The 24084-nt window shown below is 36.9% G+C and overlaps 1 protein-coding gene across 3 annotated transcripts in view; it reads right to left on the bottom strand.

The window, feature by feature from the left end:
- The window catches only part of CDC42BPA (CDC42 binding protein kinase alpha (DMPK-like)), a 190672-nt gene that overhangs the window by 70765 nt on the left and 95823 nt on the right, over positions 1 to 24084 (bottom strand). For all 3 annotated transcript variants that reach the window (XM_009333632.1, XM_009333633.1, XM_009333634.1), the window contains exons 6-11: positions 9637 to 9730; positions 8660 to 8860; positions 7820 to 8068; positions 4163 to 4242; positions 2915 to 3081; positions 2333 to 2455 (exon numbers count right to left, since the gene is read on the bottom strand). In XM_009333632.1, the coding sequence (XP_009331907.1) occupies positions 2333 to 2455; positions 2915 to 3081; positions 4163 to 4242; positions 7820 to 8068; positions 8660 to 8860; positions 9637 to 9730 (914 nt within the window). The remainder of the gene's footprint in view (positions 1 to 2332; positions 2456 to 2914; positions 3082 to 4162; positions 4243 to 7819; positions 8069 to 8659; positions 8861 to 9636; positions 9731 to 24084) is intronic.

Genomic DNA, 24084 nt, shown 5'->3' with positions numbered 1-24084 from the left:
TTTTAACAGCAGATAATCTATGTGCTGCAGACTGCAGTTCATACATAGCATGCTTCTGCCCCATAACATAGCAGCAGAGTCTAAACATACCAACTAAAACGTCTGGAAGTTAAGTTCAAGTTATTTCTTTGTGGTGGTTTCGTTGCTTGCATTCCTGACACTTTCAGGAACTGAATGAAGCCTTTTCACAAATACAAACCAGAGCAAATCTTTTTTTGTAGTTTCCTCCAACTGTTCTCTCTGGGTTTTTTCCCTTGCCACAGGTAAGATATGGACATATAATAGAGATCCATCTACCTCTACTTGTGTATGATTTCTCTCTCACATAAAATGCAGACATTTTCCTATTTGGATTGACAAGAGGAACCACATTTGTCCTCCCCATTTCTATGGCTCTAGTCCTGATACCTAACAGTCTCTATCACTCTTGTTAATTTTCCTAAACAAAAACCATGTTGCTATACTTCCTTTCTTTCTCTTTGAAGATGTCTCTGCTCTCAAGATCCTATTTTGAAGAAACTGTTATAGAGCAGGATAGCAGAAGTCCTATGCTATGAATCACTACAAGAGAAAATTCCCCTTAACTTAATTCAGAGCATCAAATCAAGAATACTGAATATTAGTATTAGAAGCTAGCCTTTAAAGTAGGCTAAAAAGATATTAGCTAAACAGAGAGCAAATTGGTTCACTAACAGCTATAGTCAACATGGTGGTGCAATAGAAGCTCTCCCTCTGGAAGTTCTTAAAACATGAATTGCCAGAATCTGGGAGAGTAAGGCTGGAAAAAGGAGGATTTGGATATATCGAATTTCCCTAAATGTCTCCAGTAGCCTCTGTAAAGACACAGGATACTGGGCTAAGTAGATCTTTGCTTTTTGACTAGTTTGGGAGTTCTAAAGAAAGGCAGTATGACATTAAAGAAATTCAGCTCTTTATCTGCACAGACTTCAAAAAACAGTTTTAAAACAAAATACTGAGATACTTGATAAGCTGAGTTTTTAGTTATCATAAATCTTCATGAACTCTCAGAAACAAAGGAATTAAATGGAAAGGAAATAAATATTCAGTTTTGTAAGAAATGGTAGCTCATTGACAGCAGAGGTGAGAGGTGTTTCTTCCCCCTCCCATCTCCCTTTCCTCATATGCTCCTGTTGCCCACCTTGTGCTGATTTATCAGATCATGCGTTGATTAAATTCTCTATATCTAAACAGTTCTTTCCTTGTTTAATTGAATGAATTAAACTCAAGAGAGAGTCTGGGACATGCACAGAGAAAGGAGGGGCCGCACAGCTGTGAGCAGGACCCATTTTGATGGCAGAGTTTTGTCTGGTCAGTTCTGCTGCTCATGGAACTGCAGCCTTATAGCCCATAGCGTCCTCTCTCATGGAAAACACCCTTCACTACTCCCTGCCGCTTGGAAAACTCATTATCATTGTAGTTTCATGCACACAGCCCACCTCCCAGATAACCCACGCTTTTCTAAAAGCACTGTTCCAAGAAAATACTCAGAAAATTACATCTCCAGTTTGAACCAGCTTTTACTCCGCATCCAGTTACAATGCACTAAGCAACAGCACACTATAAACCTCTGTGGTTTCAAAGAAAACATAATCAAAATTGTGATCACGTTTCACAAATTTGGCCCTTCCAAGGAAAATTCAACAGAAAATGAGATAATGAAAAGTATCGATTCATGCGTAGATCATAACAAATCACCCGTCCATCAAATATTTTTAAGACTATTAAAACTGCTAGGCTAAAGTCTTCACCTCACGTTTACTCATGTAAAGAAGAAACAACACCTTCCTTCCTTCTGGTTTACTACCTATTTACCTTCATACCAGAGTCCAGAGATGTACAAAGCAAGGAATGCTAAGGTATGCCACAGTGACTATGACTTCTGAGAGGACTGCAGTGACTTTTGATTCTGCCAAAAATAACCAAACAAGTGCTCCATCCGCTCTTGCAGTACACATTGCAGGACGAAGGAAATTGGCCATGGTTTCACAGATTCTCAGGTAGGGCCTGATTCACATCCATGTAAATGAGCAACACCACAATTTAAAACTAGCGGAATTTTACCACTAATAATAATAGCAGAAGCCATTGAAATCTTCCTTCTCCCTTGCAACTGGAATTACTGAAGTACTGAATATTAAGTTGAATTTGTAGAAAATGTTGAGCTACCAATGAAGAGCAAAAGGTAAAATAAGAAGTAAAAATAGACTGGAAGACTATTTTAGAAAGCAGAGTAAAACTAACATTACGAGAAAAAAATCTTGTCAAAATACTGTTTCCTGTTACAGTTTTTACATTAATATTTATAACATACCTGTTACCTGTTTCTTCAACTTTTCAATTTCTTCTTTCAAACTTTTAATTTCTAAATCTTTGCTTGCTGTTATTGGGCCATCCACTGTTGAATACTGCAGAGCCTGGACTGTCTGGGTGGACTCTAGAAAAAGATGGAAGAGAGAGGGACAAATAACACACCTGACATCTGAGGAGGTCAAAAAGATATCACCGATAAATTAAGACACGCCAAAAAGCACCTCCACTGAGGACTCTACAGTTTATAATTTCCAACTACTAAGTGCCAATTTTTCAGTAATTGTCAGCTGGACAAACTAAGTTCTTAGAGGTTTTAAGAATGAAATATTTATGCCATAGTAACCAAGGCACAATGCGAACAAAGTTAGCATGTTATAAGAAGTTGCATACATGGGATATTTCAGGCATGAAGAGTAACAGAAGTTTAATTTGTCAATGGAAATAATGAAGAGAATTCTTTTCTGCTAGAAAGCACTCCAGGAGGTACATTTATTTTTTCCACAGTATAAACCATACCTTACAAAGCTGCAAGCTAATCTGAGTCAAAAAAGTAATCGAATGGTTTTTTTTTTAGTGTCTATACCTTGCAGTTTTCTACTAAGTTCAAGCTTTTCCTGTTCTAGACGTCTTATTCTCCTCTCATAAGCTTCTGTTGCTAAACTATCCTCCAAAGTTCTTTGAATGCTGGCATCAAGATCCATGGAGGGCGGTCCAGCTGTCAGTCTTAGACAGCTGCGGTCTGAAAGCACACTGGGGGGAAAAAAATTAAAACAGTATTGGATTTTACAATAGGCTGTGTTTAAAGTAATTTAAAAAAAAAAAACCTATATCAACTAATAAATAGTTGTTTAAATTGTGAATTACTATGTAATTTATTATACAGTCAAATAATACCTTGTTAGTATGTGCTCGTTAAATATTGAATTCATTTTTACCTAGCACAACCAATCTCCTCAAAGCATTTTTTGTTATGTAAAAGTGAATGAACTCCTGATTAAAAATGATCATTATGGACAGCCTACGTTAGCCAGGTAGCAAAAAGCAACAATCTAGATAGTTAGTAAGATTACAATAACAGTTTATTTTAAAATAATTAATCTAGTTACCCAAATACTTTAAAGACAACAATCACAACAAATGACGTGAAATTATCACATGACAGCTAGGGCACATACCTATCAGAAATGCTGTGGCCCTGATTCTGTGGATACTCATGTACACATACTACTACTTATGCAAACAATCCTTTTGACGTCTACAGGACATGTCACATAACCAGCATTACATGTGTTTGCAGAAACATAGGCCTGTTTTTTCAATGGTTGTAAACATTCTTTATTTATTTATTTTCATCAATGATCAAGGAGTATACATGGACTTCCTTGTTACTGTTTAATTTAGCAGTAGAGATGAACATGACAAATACCACATTAATACCAAATATCAGCAAAACTTTTTTTTTTTTAAATTTCCATTCAGACTTACAAGACCGTCAGAGAACTAGAAATAAAACCATTTTTTAAGTCTAATAAGCTAAGTTCTCTCTGAGTCCACACATCTGGTCTTAACTTTGTCATATGCCATTAACTTCACACATTGTCTGAAAACCACCTTTCTCAACAAAACTCCTCTGAACACAGGTGCTGACCTTTAAATTCATGTAAATTTTACCTGCAGAGAGCTCATTCTTTTGGACAGACAGCATTTTAGATTATGGCCTAGTAATTTCCTCAATAAACCACATTCTTTGGTATCTGCAGTTGGTTTCAGAGACAGAAACATGAGATATTATGTAACTATCCTACAGACAATTTGGGAACTCTTAACTTACCAGCTACTCGTATATGTGAAACCCACAAATGGTAAATGATGGCCAGAAAATGCAGTGTGTGACGGTGGAGGCATTGTTTCCTAGAAAAATAATAGGACAGTTGAGTAAGTAATATCCTACTGGACTTAAAAGAAAAAGATTTTTGAGTTTAACCATATGTGAAGTGTTAGCAATAACATCATATTAACTATATTCACAGTCATCCTGATCTACAGCCCAAATACGAAATGGCATCACCTAAATCTATTTATAATAGCATGCAATTTACAAAAATACAGCATGCTGGCATAAAAATGCTTTTCCAATTAAATAGGCTATCGTTGGAGGAAAGCAGAATATTACACATATTAAAAGCCAATTTATTCCTTTGTTTTTTCCAAGAAGCTCTTAGCACAAAGAGTATCACCTTTTATTCCCTCCAATACTCCTCTCTGCAATTTAGTGAGCAGGGCTTCCTGCCTGTAGATTTACCAACCTCACTTCTGAGTGGGCTATCTCTATTTGGAGAGAACAAGTCAGACATTTACTAGAAAGAAGTAATACAACAGGGTTTTCTAATCCCATTAGCGCTTTGAACATTTCTTCCTTCATTGCTCCTTTTTCCTGCCAGACAAAGAACTACAAACCAAGACAAATCTTTGAGCTTCTCCTCAGGTTAAAGTAACCCTGTTGCTATATTATTCGAACCATTATAAGTTCTGATATTCTTAAATATCCTGTTATAAGTTTCCTGTTTAACCCCAAGATGCAAGGTTTATGTTGCTATACTAGAGATGGCCTTAACGGTCATCAAAAGAAACTCCCTAAGATGATTATCACATCGAAAATCCTAAAAGGTTCTAAATTTTAAGAAAAGGTAACAAACGAATTTTTTCAAACCAAAAAAAAAAAAGAAAGGAACCAGTTGTACATTTTTACATGTAAAACTCAGCAGGCGAGAACAAGCCTGTACTCAAAAGAAATCCAAAATTACCTTTTCAGTGGTGGCATCAGCTATATTACCTCACCACCTTGACCTTTTAGCAGACAAAAATCTTCACATTGAAAAAGAGTTCCCAGAATAAAAAGCAACACCAATGACATGGCTAGATTGTGTAAGTACATCAAGTCTACATTGTTGGGCATTTTGGAAACTAAGGACAAGACCAAATTACAAAGCCTTAACTTTCCAGTAATTGATAATAAAAATACAAATTATTACACACTATGGTTAGGAAAAGTAAAATTCTTTACTTCTCCTTTATATTTTATTTTCATATTTCATAGATTCCAGTTTCAAAACCGTCTTTACGAATAACTTCAAAAAAAGACCAAATGCATAATTGTGTGATTTTAACAGCCCATACGACAGTTTTCAGTTACCACATAGGCAACAATGCTGGTCCTAAAATATCCTATCTATTGATAACAATGTAAGAGTCTGTAAAAGAATTTGTTTCTTTGCTGATTCTTTGGCAGCGATCAAAATACTTACTTCCTGCTACTTGTATGAATTCAACTGTATTATCATACTGACAAAATTCTAACTGAATCTACAACTATCATGCCTATCAGTGAGGCTACTAAACCAAACAGTTAAAAGCTAAAAACCTGCAGAACTTAGGCTGCCTAATAATATTGTTTTGCCCTTTGTGTTTACGTGTACTTTTAACATACTGTTTGAATTTCATTATTACGTATGCAATTTTTCCATGGGACCACAGTCTCATTCCAAGTTCAGGCAGAACAATAACAATCATGGCTTTTCAACACTGCTTTTTATCTTCAGCACTGGCATTCCTCATTTGCTGTATGCCATTCAAACCTTGCAAAGAACTTAAAAGAAAAAAAAAGTCTCATGGGCTTATCCGTGGTGCTGACTTCTGTAGTAGTAATGCAAGTATGTGAACTTTCCTCACAAGATGCTTATGACAGACGGCAGGGAAAACACCTCCGAGTTACACATAAGAATTTGAGGGGAAGCAATAGTAAATACAACGTCGACTAGTTGAAGCAAAAATGTAAAATATCCTCAGTTGTGCAATGCCTCAGGCTAGGGTTTTTTCAGAGATGCTAGGTGCGAAAAGGAATGGTATAAATTAAACAAACCAAAAAAATACCTTCACATGTTTCAAATGAGGAAACTGAAAATGAAGCTCCAGAAACTAGTGTTCATCTCGAACAGTTCAATGGCACTGCTTTTCACCCCCAGAAGTCTAAAGCAAATTAAGAATCGGACTCTGTTTTCACACCTGAGTCCAATAACTCACCACAGGAGCATTCCTTCTTCACCTGCAGCTCCCTGCTTCTTTACAATGGGAAAACATTCACACTGCACAGGCACCTTTTGAGTGCCTCAGCTGGGAGATTAGGCTCTAAAAAGGAAGACCCCTGGACTGGCCAACATTAGAATGTATGAATAACCTCCAAAAGGTATTGCAGCTTCACAAACATGACTTCACAAAGACTTGCTACACACAGCATCCATTCCTGCCACCCAGCCCTGATAGCTGTTCCTGGACAAAAATAATGTGCAAACAGGTATCTGAAGACTGTATAAAACAGTTTTAAGATAAAAATACTTTAGTTGTGAAGGGAGATAGGCAATACCAGATGCAAGTGAGAAAAAACTGAGGAAAAAATGAAAAAAAATGCAAGTTGTCCTATGCGGCTAGACTGATTTGCTTAATTTGCCTATATGAAAGGACTCAGACCTAATGCGCTACACGACATACGTCTACCACTGGATTTCATCTAGTCAAAGCGTTTTCCACGTTTTACTGTGCAGTTGGAGGAAAGTGAATGCAAATAATGGACATCCTGCCTATATGAATTCATGTTGCCTATCACTTATCTGCAGGTCCAGGAAGCTCAGTGGAACTGAGATGCACAGGCAGTTCAGAAAACAAAAGCAAAAATTGAGAAAATGCTTCACCTCGCGTGTAAATAGCAGGTTTCTGCATCTTTCAACAAACACCAAAAAAAAAAAAGTATTTCCAAGGAGACAACAGAAGGCATTCCTCTGATGCTAAGACCTCTATCATCTGTCAAAGTTCCTGTTCCAAAGCACAGAAACACTAAGGTTGTTAAGTATCAATAGTTGCAAAGCTTTTTAAGCAAAGGCAAAATCATTTGTTTCTCACTAAGATTGTTCCTGAAGAAATGGCTGTAACATTCCTCCTAAATTTCCAAAAACTCAACTCAAGTCAGAAAACGAGCTGGAAAAAATTTAGTGGGAACGAACTGAATGATATCGGACAGAGGTATGAGCAATTAAGAGTAGAGCACTATAATAAAATGCCATATGCAAACTTCGTACAAGTCTCAACAATGCTCTGCTAGGAATACCGTGTCTTGCAGACTATCTACATGTAAATGTGTTATTCTTTATAAGACCTGGACACTAAGAACTTGTTACTGGAAATAACAGATGTATGTTAGTTAAACATGTAAAGTTACAGTGAATTTACAAAACTGAACTGAAGTTATCCTTACACATGTACGTTTGCAGGAACAGCCTCTGAACTATGAATGTATTCCCCCCACAGTTCTTCAGAGCAGCACTTTGTTGTTTATGCAAACACAGTGAACACACTGAAATAAACTGCCATTTACATATATTTTGTTGCAAAGTATACTACAAAAGCAGATTTGCCAAAATGTTAATCCTATACTTACAGAATTTTTTAAGCAATCATCATCCACATCAAAGTTTGATGTATCAGTGGGGCTGCTGACTTCTGGGATGTAGGGTGCCTCACAGTTTCTAATGTTGTCCCAATCAATCCCAGCAAAAAATGGATGGTTCTTGAAGTCTTCTATCCCATTTTGTCCAAGTCGATGCTCTCTGCTACAAATGAGCCTTCGGATGAGGTCCTTTGCACTTTCAGAGACATCTGTCACTTGAGCAGGAAACTGAAACCTCTCCTTAAAGATTAAAATAAGAGAAAACAGTTTATTACCAAGAAAAAGTTGGAAAAATCACCCTTCTTGGTGGAAATTATTATGTAGAAAAAGAAATGTGCAAATACTCTGGTTCTTAAACATATGCAGTAAGGTTTCTACAAAAAAGACTTCCCCAAAGGATAGAAACTATGGAAATTTTTTTGTCTCCTAGTTTTTCTTCTTTATTTAAATTTCTCTTACACTGCCGAATTCTACAGCTACCTCCATGTGGAAGAACATTTAAGAATCTTCTGCATAAGCCAACCAATGGATCCCGCCAGAAGAAAGTAACGCAAAAGGAGTGATGTAATGTAGCCAAGATTTACTCCACAGAGTGAACTAACAGCCATGTTACCAAATCCAGGTTTTTAGTTTTAACTGCTTTATCCTAAAGCAAAGCCATCTGCAATCCATAACCATAAACTTACTATATGGAAACATATTTTTTGTTCTACATTTATGAACATTAACTCAATTAGTACATAAAAACTCGTTTTTAAATAAGCCTCCAAGTTACCCTAGTACTTATTAAAAATTAGCTAAGAGAGAGACAGAAAGAGAAAGTGCACTAACTTTGTGGTTCATTATTTTCCCATAGGTCTCCACCAAGGACTCAGCATAAAAGGGCGTTTCTCCATAAAGCATTTCATACATGCAAACGCCTAGGGACCACCAGTCACACTCGGGCCCATACTTCCCTTTTCCATCTTCCATGGCCTGCAAGATTTCTGGAGAGATGTAGTCTGGTGTTCCAACTGCCACTGAAGATTGGACCTGTAGAAGTTACATTTCCAGGACTAAAATCAACTTCCATCGTTACAGACACTGCTGTTTGTGGCACTGTGCACGTATATATAAATTTAGCCTAGCATTCTGGTTATAACAATAACAACTAAACACAATAAAAAGGCTTCTAAATTCATAAAGAAATACGTAAGCATCCAAGGCACTACGTTAATAGGCATCCAAATAATCCTTTTGCTCAACTCTTACAAATATTTAATAACAGAGAAAGAACAAAACTGTCAATTCTTAGGCTTGGAGTTGTTATTAAGTAATTACAGATTAGGTAATCACATATATTAACTCAAATACTTTGTAACACTCTGGGACATGATTAACACACTGGAATTGCATTCTAGTCACACCTACTATATACTGTGCAAGTTTAAATATACTACTAAAATATGATAAGTTAATTGTATCTCATCCTGCTTATTCTAAAGCTTACATTTTCAATAAAGATTAGAGCTCAAAGCTCAAAACTGAGAGATTCATAGTTCATCAACAAATACCTACTCAGTACTGATAGTGCAGCTTCTCTTTATTTATTCATGAGTTGACCATATGCATCTAAAAAGCTTTTAATAAACAGTAAATCCAATCAAAGTGCAGTCATATTTTGAACCAAGGCTAGTTACATATCAATACCATCACAATTCCATTTCATTTGACATAAGGCACGTTTTCTCTTCATTACCACACATTTTAGCAGCTAGCGAAGGACTGAAGAAAAGGTGTTTAGGAATATATCACTCTTTCTAATTTACCGTTCCATCTTCCATCAGTTTCAGACAAGAACCAAAATCTGCTAATCGAATATGTCCATTCATATCCATCAAAATGTTGTCTGGTTTAATATCCCTGCAAATAAAACACATTTCAAATTAGTACAAAAATGTACTGCGTAACGTATAGTCCAAGCATTAACTCTGCAACACCCTTATCATTCAAAACCAGCAACAGATCAGTAGACGGAACACAATCACTCATCATATGATGAAATTTGCACCAGGGACATTTCATGACAGGGGCTGTAGATCAAGTCATAAAATGCCTGTTAATTTTAGTAAGAATTGTGTGGTCAGATTTCTCTCAACTCTCACAGGTAGACAGGAGAATCTTACTCGCTCTGAACTTTTGTAGGTAGAACTTTTAAGTTTAGTGAAGAACTCTCAAGTCAAAGATGCACGCTTATACTGGAGCTGTGAAACAACCTCTAAGTTTTACTACAGAACAAAGGCTAATGAAACCCTAGCATAATTAACGCATTTTTAAATTTAGTATCTTTCATCAACATTTTTCTCTCACATACATCTCGGCTCACTATGGACGTCTGTCATACTTCTGCTGAAATACCAACAAAGCCATTGTACACACTGATGCAGCTCTGCTTGGCCAAATTCTGCAGCTGTCTCATTCAGGTCACGATACACATCAAAACATGTTTCTAAGCAGGCAACATAATAAATACTCCTTATTTTGCAAATTTGACTCTTTTTTTTGTCTTATGTTTTACAGATACCTAAGTATACTGAAATACAGATAAAGCGTATACCCCCAGCACGCAGTTGACTAGGACGAAAGCATCTATGCTCTCGAAGTTACCAGAGGAGCATTTATTGTTCAACTTGCAAACTAGGTTTAAATGTTGAAATTGCTTTCCATTAAAGTACAGTTATTAGAAATATCCATTAAGCTACATTTTTTAAATTTATGACACTCTTACTCTATCTATTATATTCAAAAGATAAAACACGACTGTATGAATAAAGTACTACAAATACTTTCTCAGTGAACAGTCATTTATAAGACATAACATCAAATCCCCTAAACCAAACAAAAACACAAGTGAAGCCCTGACTTTGCTTCATTCCCCTAACAACTTACAAATTAATGTCATCAATCACTTTGCAGACAAATTTCAAAATATTCACAAGCTAAGATACTCACATTGCATATGACAGCAAGGTTTTGTTGGTTTTGGCTTTTTTTTTTTTTTTAATAGACTGAGTTATAAATTATGTTTACTGAGAATTTAATATGGCAAAAAAATTAGAACCACACCTTGAACAACACTATAGAAGCAATGGCATGAAGGTGTCGCACTGTTACACACTCAGTGACAATTAATATGGTAACAGTATGTTGTTTTGAAGAAAAGTAAAGTACTTTCTGAATTTGTGTTACCCAAAAACAAGCAGGTAGTGGCCCATGTTGAAAACAAATTTTAGCCACCTTGTAAATGTTTCTGCATGTTTGGAAAGTAAAAGCAAACACTACCTAAGAAATCATACTTTTGCATCTCACAACTGAGCATAAAGACAATTCTTTACAAAATAAATCATAAAAATTAACTGAGTCCATTCTCTAAATAACATTCTTCCACTTGATTTTTGCTGACACCGAATATGCCACAGAATTGCAACCTCCAGATTGAGATAGTTTTATTTATTTTACATTCACCCACCAAAAACATTCCTTAAACATGTTCCTAAATAAAAACAAACACATGCTATTGAGACCTCTGGAATTATAACTTCAATTTAAAACACTTTGCAAAAACATGCACCTAAAAATCAAGTTCCTCTTAGAAGCTGGACATAGTTCAAGCTAAACAAAAACATGAGTCACCCTTGAGGCTCCATTTATCCATATTCTATCTTTTAATGTATTCCCAAGAGAAATAATAACAACCATTATCATCATCACCCCAACCTCCCCCATTCGATCTCACAAAACAGCAGAAAACATGAAAAATCTCACTCTGCTGACAACACTGTGCAAAAACAAACCTGCAAACATTGAAAGCACTCAGAGGAACAAGTATTTCTTGCAAAGTGAAGTTTGTAAGGCTCAGTAATAACTTCATAAGAACAATTTTTATATTAAGGAAAAAAAAAAAGAGACCAACTTAATGCATACAAATTCTTTTCAGCTCTTGTAACAGAAGGTATGGGTTACGAACAACTGTTCTGAATTCAACTGAACATTAATAAAAGACAGTTTGAAAGACAAGAATTGCTGGCACCTGTAGAGCAGAGTAGGCTATAAGCAAAGGGAAAGTTAAGAAAATTATGTGCCCCAGAGGGGAACGAGGAAGGGGAGTAATTATTGCCAGTGTAACTGAAGAATTCAAAGGTGGTGATTATGGGGAAAAATACTATGTCATAAAATCCACATCTCTACTGAGCCTGCAGTTGTTAGATTCCACTAGAATTATGAGTTTTGTTCTAGGTTTTTGTTTTGAATGACATTTGGTGACTCTCCTTTAGTGATCAGAACCGATTCTTCTCCTGTTCTGAACAGAGCATTGTCTTCCCTCTTCACACCCACTCCACATTCCCTGACTTATCCCAGTTTCTTCACTGTATGAACTTGTTCCCTCTTCCCACGCTTCCATCTCGGCTGCAGTTTTATTCCTATCATCCCCTGTCTCCTGGACTCACCTCAAAAGTTGAGATGTCCAATCCTCCACGGCCTATCCAACCCAAATCTCCTCCCCTTTTATTTCCTTCTTTCACTCTCAGCTTCTTCACTCATAAGTCCTAGTCTTCCTGCATGTACGCATTTAACAAATGTCTTTTTCTCCCATCTCTGTTCTCAGCAGTCAGTATTTCCCCATAGTCACTTCCTAGATTCTCTTCCCATTCCCACTGTCTTCCTATTCCTCTAATCCTTACTATCCTCTTTCCTCATGTCCAATTTTTGTTCTGTTGCACAGGAATCTTCTTTGGCACCAAAAGGAAGAGCATTATTAACAACAAAGAGCCTCCCCTCCACACTGTCTCTAGTGTCTATTTACCAACATCTCCCAAAATTGCAGGGCAAGTCCCTTCATTCTTACAGCTCTGAAACTGCAAACCTACAGCAGAAGAAAACTGAAAAGCATTTAGGGACCAAACCCTGCATATGGTTGTTTGAAACTCATAACAACTGGCATACTGGGGGGAGGTGGGGTTTGGGGGGGGGGATTATAACCTGAAAATATCTAGGTGGGGGCCAGAAGAATGAAAATATGTCAATGACTCAAGGAAGATTCTCTCCTGGATTTCAACAGTGGCTCCATATCCCAGAGCAGCAGAATTTCTCACAGGGCTTGTAAGAATTATTTTATTCATTTAAAATCTATATATGAAAAAGCAATGCATATTTATTGTTCTTGTTCCTGGAAATAGACGACACTTACTGCTTCAGGCAGATACTAAGGAAGGAAAATTCCAGACCTAGTAGCTAAAATCTGGCACAAGTAATGAGCAAATAATGAGAAGTTATACGGTTTAGTGAATAGACCACTGGGCTGAATCTCCATAGATAAGAGTTACTGGGTGATTGTGGGCAAACCATTTCAACACCACTCAACGATAACACTGGTAGCTCAGTCAAGCAACTAATATCAATCGGCTAGAAGGCTATGGAGCACTAAGACTCTAATAACCCTGTAATTAGTTCACTATAATAAAAGAAAAAGGTCTGCTCAATTCAAATAAGAAATAATAATTCCGTTTCAATAAGTATAAGCATTTGGAAGCCATTTTATGAACCAGATTTATAGTGGGAACAAGTATTGAATTGGGGGGAATTGCTCTGACACCACTCTGGAGACCCTAAGTTCTACCAAGTCCCAGACAGTTCAGCCCTAGTCTTGAGAGCAGCTTCTGTGGGAAGTCCAATGTGCAATGGGTACAGGTTGCCAGAGTTAGACCTGGTACAGACCAAGCTAGTACAAGTTCCTCAAATGTACTCCACAGTGAATTAAGGTGACACGGGTACCCAGCATACCCAAAGAAACACAAACGTTTCTTAAATCAACTTTTTGTAGCATTGCCACCTGAGGATGTGAACCAAGCAAAGACTGCTGTTCTGCTTTTTTTTGAATGAGTGATATACCAGCATCAAGGGAGCCAGAAGTCCGGGCCAAATAAACGTCTTTAAAAACACGTATGTCCATTTAAACCATGACTCCAACACAGAGTACAGGAGTGCCTTCTATTTTTCTGAGCTGCATTGGCCTTGACTGTAGGAGAAAATCAGCACTGCACAACAGCTTGGATAAAGTGATGCTCTTTGTTTTGCAGACTTTTGTTATTTGCTTCTGGTCATCGGGAGAATGCTATAGGAATAAACAGTCTGTGTGATACTGGAAACTTCACTTGCACAGAAAATTAGTGTGGAGATTTGAAAAATCTTTAACGAATCATTTTTCATAATGCTTCTTCGTTTAATATGGGGAGCTGTGCTTCAGATTGGCATGTTTACCCGGCTGACTTCAGTCACCTCTCTTTAAAACCGTTTACTTTCTTAAGCCATAATTAAAACCCAAACATTTTACATACTAACTGTGTTACTATAAACAACATTCTGAAATGGGACTACAGCAGACATCTGGATTATTGCCATTCATTTTGATTTCTCTGTTAATGAGCCAGAGTAGAATTTCATTTGTTCAGTAAGACTCAAGAAAAAGTATTCCCTCTGAGACGTGCTAAATCCATAGCACATTCCAGCTGTAAAACAAACTAAAAAGAATTTTTAAGACATGTGAATGTATTTTTTTTTCCTGGATTCATTTCTGATACTAAACGAAGCTTCAGGAATCATGAGGTCTTGCATATTGAAATTTGGACTAGACAACCTCCTTAAATTCCTTCCAACTTGAATTATCTGATCATCTTATGGTTTCAAAGTATACCTGCTCCTGAGGTTCACCCATGTCATTCTTTGAATCATTGAAACAATGTTATTCAGTTATTTGCAAGACCACATGGAGTTCCTCAGGTCTACAGCACAGGAAGCAGCAGATTCCAGAAGAATCTTAAGTTAATTTTGTTTCATGGGCAGCCTCATGGAGGCAGGGGACCAGACAAACAGAAAGGAAGATACATCAAAAACAGAGTGACATTTAATGCAAGAATTGTAACACAATGATTAAGCAGCAGTCATGTCAGACACTACCAAAGATTATGCCAATGGACCAATTCACAGGCCCAAATATTTAAGCTTATGTGATAAAAACCCTTCTGGCATTAAAGAGTTTGTGACCAGTAGGGAAACCTCTTCTTGGTAACTGTACAGTTACAATGCAGAATGTGCTCACTTTGGTTATTTATTTGTAATGTATTTATTCTTTTTTACAAAACAAAAAAAGAATCAGAGGAGAAGGTGAGTCCTTCTCCGTAACTAGTATCAACAAAAGGTGGCCAGATGGTGCAAGGGGACACCTCTCAATATGTCCAATATGTCCTCATCGGAATAAGCATTTCAGATGCTAATGGACTGTCCTCATGTACACAGCTGAGCTCTTAAAAAAGCAGCAGAACTGAAATTTCAATAAAGGGGCTTATGTGGTTCTGCATTCGACAACTGCAATGCGAGCTGAGCCTGAAGAAAGAGATGGACCTGCCTGAAATCAAAGGAGCAATTTGATAGCTGAGCTACCAGTTTATTTTAGCCCACTAGATAGAAAGGCATAATTTGGAGAACAAATTTTTATTTCTAATGTTAACATTAGAAAAGCATGGAAACGGATTAATTTTCCTAAACAGGTCCCATGCCCCAAGACATGCTGTCCTCAAACAGTAAAGAACAAAGTGAATACCTTACATTAAATTATTTTTCTGTGAAATTTTCACATGAACAGTATTTTTTTTAATGCTACCAATGCAAATTAAAATACCAGCAGATGAGAAAAGTAAATTTGTTTCAGGTGTAACTGCTGGCACAGAGAAACTGATCCAGACAACTTATTACTAATTGAGGATTTCACAGCACATTATTTTCTCATCATACATGCAAGAGCATTCCACAAAAGTATAAATCAAAAGGTTAAAAGCAGACATCAGCGGTTATAATTATCCACTCTTACAACAAGAAATGTTATCCTTTGCCAAGTTACCTACTCTAAAAAAAGGTAACCAAGATCTTACTGCCAGAATGCCTGGACTTTTTATCCAAAATTCCTTCAGAACATAGGATTATCCTTAGTCAGGACAGAAGTTTGGCAAACTGTTTATTTCACTCCCTTCTGTTGTTTCAGGCAGACTTTTCTTCCACAATCCTCTTCTCCTCACACAGAAATGCTACATCCCTGATAAAAAATGAAGACATTTGGTTCTGGCAGCATTCCAATGAAAGGAGAAAATCTGGTGCCTGTGAAGTTTTATTAAGGTATTCAGCGATGCCATACTGACAGCCCACTTAAGCAGAGTGAAACAGCTGGTGAACTTCGAACAAGAATGCTAGTCAATCGATGCATTTTTTTCACAGTCAAACCTACGGGCATTGATGTCCAGGAGCTTCTTTGTATTTTCCATTACACTGTACTGGGTTATATCAAAGTCAAAGTTGCCATATTCTGCCAACTGAAGTTTATCTGAATTCTAGTGAGGAAAAACTAGAAATAGGCTCCATCTGGCAGAAAGACCGATGTGCAATGAGCCAAATTAGATTTGGACAGTCGGCAGTTATTCTTTAGTAATCCCAGTAAGATAGGCTGCACAAGATAGCAGCATGAGAAAACTGGAATATGTTGTACCTCATTAACAGTGCCTCTTATCAAGACTCTACGGTGCCTTCTCCTAAACAGACACTCCTCCACTTCTGGGTGGAATCCAAAAAGTGCGTATTTCAATTGAACTCAAAATCATTTAAATAACTTTGATCACAACCTTATTATTTACATAGCATCCAAACAGTTGCATCATGTTTGTATATTAAACAAAACCTGCTTCATATAAAGCTGACAAACTAAAGCTTGCAGCTGAAAAAGACATAGTAGCCTTGCATATAGCCTTGAAGTCAATAGGAATAGTCAAAGACTAAACACTTTAGGATTTAAGCCTTAATAAGCAAAGCAACTACATGGAAAAAATAAATGCTATAAACAATCTTACTTTAGAATTACAATGAGGAGGTTCAACTGTTTTTTTTTCCTTAAACAGTATCTTAATACTGTAAAACTCCCTTGTTTTCTCATTAACTCCTGATAATAAATCATTATGTATGTGTTGTTCCAGGAACACCCAGTAATTCACCTCTACTAAAAGAATCTCGCTACTCTCAGCAGCAGGAGATTCATCTAAATCTCATTAAAGTCAGTGGACAGACTCCCATCAATTACTAGGAAACATCAACCAAACCAAGACAATAAAGGTTCTATATCTGTGATACAGTCATTATTCATTGATCAGTGTGTGCAATTTTATATTTATACTGTTACACATCCTAACCAAGTTTTATTCTTAGTAATATTACAAAACTAAATGAAAGACAATAATGAAATCAAGGTTTCACGTACTAGATGCAGTACATGTGCCACATCCCATACAGAATCAGGTATTGAATCCAAACTGACTTAGTTTCAGACTATATGTTCTGCCAAAGTGTACTTTTTTAATCCCTAATCCAGATTGAGAGAAATAATTTTGTGTCCACTAAAAATAAGGTAATTACATTCCTCTTTTACCTCAAGGAACTTGCACCACAGACTTGAACTACACAATGCAAAAAACACTAAGGTGAATTGTTATCCACATTGACTGTGGGCAACACAAGTAGTGATGAATTGAAATCCCAGTAAAAGATACTTTGATGAGACATCAGAAAACACTTTCGTAATAACGACAGTAGGACACTGGAACAAATTGCTTAGGGAAATTTCACCACCTCCATCACTGTATTTTTTTTTTTTTAAGAACTGGTTAGACAAACATCTGTCAAGAGTGGTTTAGCTATAGTTTGATCTTGCCTTGCAGCAGAAGAAAAGTATTAGCTGACCTCCCCAAGTCCTCTCCCAGTCCTTTTCTCTACAGTTCCATACTGCTCTTTAATTTCTGCCACTCAGACAAGTATTCCGGACACAACACAGTATTTACCTTATGGTATCCAATGTTCTTTATGAATTTCAAATGCTAATAAAGGAAGTAATAATAAACAACAGGGAATGAGTACATCAGCCAACACATATACATCTTGAGTTTGTTCAGGCACTGATATTCATTCCTGAACACTTGAACTGAGTGCAGTTACTGGCTTATAAATATACGCTCCACCACACCATATTATAACATCCTAGAATTAATTTACCTTAGAAAAATGTCTCCCTGTGGCCTTCATGCATATGTATTTGCTTTCAAATAATGGATCACTCAAATACGATAACAGTTCTAAAACAAGGACAATTATTTTTAAAAGCTGCTTATATCCAATTTTTTTTTTCCTTCTTTTGAAAAAGTAAGTATAAGGAGTGATTTGAAAAATTCTTTTTGATAAGTGCTTGGCAGCTACATACTCCCTGTAGCTATTGTCTTTCATCTAAAATGCTAATCAACTGACAGAACCAGATATCTATGGAGAAAACCCTCACATCCAGGCTAGGCCCCTCACGCAGTATTCTGAAGAGATGTCAGGGCAAAGTCACTTGTGATGTCTAAGGATTCTTTCTATTGTCTTGTCAGTTTTACAGACTAAAACCAGGAACACGCTATGTCATTTTATAACCATTTTAAACTTAGTACTTTACAATGCTGATTTACAGATGTCATTTTAAACACCTATGAAAAAAAAGAGAGTTGTAGACATTATCAGAAAGACAATTCCTTATGGCAAACGATCATGGACATAACGAAAAGTCTGATATCCAATGCATCCTGAAACTGGTAAAAGTTCAAATTAAAAAAAAAAGAAAAAAAAAAGGAAGTTAATTGAAATAGTCTGACTACCAAACATTGGAACTGCCAAAGAACAAACAAATGAAAAACCCCAAAAATGAACTGGCCTCTTACAGTAGAGCAAGAATATAGAAGCTAGTAACTTTCCTCAGGTTTGTCTCATACCTGAGTTACTCATATTAGACCAGAAAACTTGTAGGGACTCAAATATAAAACTGGGCACACAAAGACTTGTTCAAATTAATGTTCAATAATGCATTGATCTTGAACAGAATAGTATTGTTGAGTAAAAACTCATGCATAAAAACATGACAGCCTTGTACTGCACTTCTTTTCAGTCATTTTAATAGTTTCAAATAGCTATTTGTGATTGTGTCTCAGGATGCAAAATATTTGAGGCACAAGCATAAAAGTTTTGAAAGATGTGCAAGCAAAAGATGGGAGAAACAAAACAGGAATGGTTTTTATTTTTTTTAGAAACAAAAGCCAATTTGAAAAACAAGTATTTGGTTTCAGAAGTCCAAACAGCAGCATAGGAAATTAGTAAAAATTGCTACTAACTGAATGCAATTTGTAAAACTCAAGGAGACAATGCTCAGGAAATGAGATAAATATTCTTACACAAAACAAGACAAGTTGTAACATAACTACAGAACAATACTCTAAAGCTCTGGAGGTACTGTGCCCTTCATTGACCAAAGCCAATCCAGAATTACAGTTAATTTGAAAGGACTACTCAAAATCCAACTGGACATGGCGCTTGGCAATCTGCTCTCATTGACCCTGCTCTGAGCAGGAGGGTTGGACTAGTTGATCTCAAGAGGTCCCTTCCAGCCTCAACCATCCTGTGATTCTGAAATTCTGATTAAAGCTGCCTTTTCAATTTTCTTTCAATAACAACGTTCCAGTTATACTGTATCAAAGCTCCCCAAATGTAATTCTGAAATGCAGTAACACCAAGATACTATATATTCAGTTATAGCAGCATATATACTTCGGAGTTCTTGTGGCTCAAGACAGAATGCGTCTTCAGCCTTAGTATTAATAATGTGCCTGGTTTTGCACTGGAAATTGCAGTTCATAAAACAAAAATTGGCAAAGTCTCCCTCTCTCAACTCTACAAGGATATGACAGGTAAAACCACAAAATTGTCGTGATCATTTCTTGCCATTTAGTAGCAGTCAGGCTTACAAAATTTGTTAAAATGAAAAGCTTCCTTTTCCTGCTCTGAAGTCTGACAAACAGAAAGCCCCAATTTATCCCAAAATGCTCGGCAATCAAGGTTAGTCTTTGACATTGCTGACACTGTTAAGATAATAAATGCTGGCAAGATTGGCCTCAAGCATGAGATAACACTACATGAGTAGCCATCCACACCACTGCTCCTTCGCACGGGTTTTCTCTGTGTAAGTAGTCCTGTCTATCAGAGGAAAGTCACCTCCTCATAAGAACGGCTTCAGCACACAAGTCTGCGGCTACGGCAGGGCACAGCGTACAAATCTCCTCCTTGTGTCTCCGGAGTATGGTAACCACCAGAGCTCTGCTGCACCAAAGCAGCGTCCTTCTTTCACATACCAATTTCAAGAAGAGTTTACACTTACTGTCGGATAATGTAAAAGGATCAGCTAGCCGGTTTATTCTATTGAAATGTAACTTCATCATATGGTTTGCCTCTCACATCAGGAGCCCCAGCTACAGTCACAGCTTCCCCTAATCTCTCTTGCTTTTCCTAACTGAGGACTCTATTCTTATCCTGACTTCCTAGTTAATCATATTGAAACTCACTGTATAACAATTTTGAACTTAACAAGCAAAGGAAGACAAGAATTTTTTTTTTTTTTTTTTTTTAAACCAACAGCAGCAAGGCAAGGTTTATAGTAAGACTTTTAGGTCATAAAATATATATGGAATTTGCTGAAGATGCAAGCTAGGCATTATTCTGGCCTGGACTACTTATCTGAACTTCATATTCCAGTGCACGGATTACTTTTCTCACTATGTTTTCCTAACTGAATTTTTTGTAAATTTGCAGTAACTATATGCGTGCTTCTTTATTATTACAAAAAAATATTCTCAGGAATACACAGGCACTAGAACAGAGTACATAAATATATCCTAAAGAAAAGGATTTAAGTCAGGACTGTTTGGTTATTGATGGTTCTTCAGAACCCAACTACTTGCAGGCAGGAGGGTTCAAAACAGGTGTTTGAATTATACCTTTATGTGACTAATTAACTGTGCCTACACTGAAAATACAACAACAACTTGAAATGAAGGAGCCTCTGGGAAAAAAGTGATGGCAGGAAGTGGATTGCTCACCTAGCAAGCAGCCTACACCAGAGGGGCCCTTGAAGAAAAAAAACAGTTGAAAATGGGCTGTGAACCAGAAGTTGGGCCATGGTGAGCTACGTACTATTTGTGAAGGAAGAGCTGGGAACCTTTAATTTACACAGCATTTAGAAAACAAAACAAAAAACGTGGTTTCATTTCTCTACCTCCATCTGGTGTTCTTCTAGTTTTCTAATAAGCTATGAATACATGCAGCCGAGGACCTGGCTGAAGGCACTCACTATTTTCGCCTCTCTAACCTGCCCAGCTGTCACAATGCTTTTTTTGGATCTGATCATTCTGCTTATAGTTTCACATTCCTCAACAGAAACTCCACACCAACAACCTTCATCAGAGAAAACGGCCATTTGAGTCAACACTTGAGAGAATAATGGCCTTCAAGCCCAAAATTGCATGAATATTGAGAAACAACACTAAGTACGTGGCAGACAAATTTAATTCTCATAGAAGAGTATTCAAGTATCCTGAACACAGTTTTGCTCTTTTTTGTGGCAGTCTGTTAAATGATACTTTAAAATACTTACTGAAAAACAAACTAATTTAAGCTGATGGTGGTAGAAACAAGTTTCATTGACCACCCAACTTTAAATATTAGGTTTATTCCCTTAAGATTTCAATGTAATTACAACGAAATACCAAGCAGTTTGTTTGAATTCTGTGAACTTCAGTTGACAGAGCTATTTCTGGATTGCCGAACTGTACTCTTCAGTATCATTCTATACTTGTCCTCCAAAAGATAGGAATAAAAATATTATTATGACAATTAAAAAAAAGACTCTGTATTTGCCAGGTTTTGCCACGTCAACTTTATTGGAATTCCGTTTTGGCTTCCAAGAACTTAAGTAAACAAATTAAGAACTCCACAACCACTACCCTGCAGCATATTCTACAGATTAAAAAATTAAAGTCTGCTAAGTAAGGCTAATTCATGTCAAAGCTTTTAGATTTCTAATAGTATCATGAGTTACTGGTGGGTAAAGGAGTAGAAAGAGTAAGCTCCTTAAGAATGTTATGTCCATCTGTGAGTGCCATCTGTCAAAGAAATCCTGAAAGAAGAGGCTAAAGAGGAATCCAGAATATGCCCAGCTGTTGTACTGTAAATTACTACCTATGCTAGAAAACTTTAATACATATTTCTAGGCAGATAAATGCTTTCTTTCCTTTTGATTCTCATTTTAGATATGCAATCTCTGCTCTCTGCATTTCAGTACAACCACACATAGTCTCTGAAACAGTTGATTGCATTAAGTAATTCTGAGCGTAAATTAGACAACATAAACTGAGGATTTGATTGGGTTTGGCGATGACAGTCAAAAAACATTTTTCATACGCTTTTTTTTTTAAATGCATGATGATACTAAGACAGCAATTCACAGAAGAATGTTCACTCAGAAGCTGTCTGGACAATTTAACAAATATTAATACATATTCTTATATAAGTGTTTGTATGTGTATCTGTGTAAGACACACATATATGTTTTTTAATTATCAAGGTTGTTTGTAAGTGCCCTGAGCTGAATCAAGCTGTTAGTTGCAAATCACTAGAAAATTTCTGGGACTGGCAAAACAAACCTGCTGGGTCCATACTGCATCACACAGCAGCTCTTCCCTAGTCCTTTTCTATCTTCCTCTGGGAATAAATACAGATATAAATACACAAGAATTACGGGAGGTGAGGGAAAGGGATATCTGTACAGAAATGAGTTCTGAGATCACTGGATGCTTTTCATTTTGCCAAAGGAAGGATATACAATCTTAATACGAGGTTGATCTTATCTCTCTCCCATCCATGTACTTGATCAGCAATAAAAATCATCATGAAGCTATAAAAATATATTAAAGGGTGCAAAAAACTACACAGAAGAATGTAGAATGTGCTTTAAAGACACATAAAGCATAAAGGAATAGAGAGCACATTACAAAAATTTAAATAAATTGTTTCTTGTTCCTGAGTTATATGGGAAACAGAACAAAGATAAGATGCAAAGGCTGCAAAGTAAACCCTGGAGGCTAAAAAAAAATGGTTTACAATGAGAAGAAAACCAATGCCATCCCAAGAGAATAAATATATACATCAAATACTTGCCATAGCTGTTGCAAGCATGTGAAGAAGCACTGTTATATCCTATATATTCTACTGTTTTTCCCCCAGGCTAGTATGGCTTTAGATTTCACATATTTTTGAAAGACCTTCCTGCCCAGCAGGAAGAAAAATGTTTCAGAAAACAACACTACTATACAGCCATTTTAACGTGCTGCACAGATCCCTTCCTTTCTTCTTCCTTCATCCAATAAAGGTTTACTCAGCAGTTACACTGATACTTGTGATTCCTCTTTTTTTAATGGAAGTCAGTGCTGTTAAAACTAAGTACCCCTCTCCAAAAAAAAAAAGGGGGGGGGGGGGGGGGAAGAAGAGGCTATTGAAGAACAGACAAAAGCATGGCTTTTCCAAATCTGTCTTCTACTTAACTGTGCCCTGAATTAACAGTATATAGGTTAAATACTAATAGGAAGGAAGATTCCTTCCCAGTGAGTAAGTAAAAAGTAGAACAGCGGAGAGCAAAGAACCTACTACTCCTGAAATAATAAAACTAAATTTAGGATAATCTCTCTTGCTTCCCCTCAGCTTGATCATGTTCTTTACGTATTGCAAATATGGCATTGTATTTTTTACCTTTTGGTTATTTGCAAAAAATTAAATGCACTAATGCACTTCCTTCCGTGTTGAAGGAATTCTATTCACGAGTTGTTAGAATACAGCAGAAGATACTGCCATTAAATACAAGAAATGCAAAGTGACTGATTTTTAGGTACAGAGAGAAAGAGAGTAAGAGCATGTGTGAAAGCACATCTATATGTGTGTGTGCAAGGGAAGAAAAACTGTATTTCACTGGCAATTTAGATTATAGAATCATAGAATAGTTTGGGTTGGAAGGGACCTCTAAAGGCCATCTAGTCCACCCCCCCTGCCGTGGGCAGGGACATCTTCAACTAGATCAGGTTGCTCAGAGCTCCGTCCAACCTGACCTTGAATGTTTCCAGGGATGGGGCATCCACCACCTCACTGGGCAACCTCTGCCAGTGCTTCACCACCCTCAGCATAAAAAATTTCTTCCTTATATCTAGTCTAAATCTATCCCCCTTAGTTTAAAGCCATTCCCCCTGGTCCTGCCGCCACAGGCCCTGCTAAAAAGTTTGCCG

Source organism: Pygoscelis adeliae, unplaced genomic scaffold, assembly GCF_000699105.1.
Source record: "Pygoscelis adeliae isolate BGI_AS28 unplaced genomic scaffold, ASM69910v1 Scaffold1, whole genome shotgun sequence".
Classification (NCBI taxonomy): domain Eukaryota; kingdom Metazoa; phylum Chordata; class Aves; order Sphenisciformes; family Spheniscidae; genus Pygoscelis; species Pygoscelis adeliae.
Note: the sequence above shows the minus strand (reverse complement) of the source record. Positions and strands in the feature narration are given on the sequence as shown.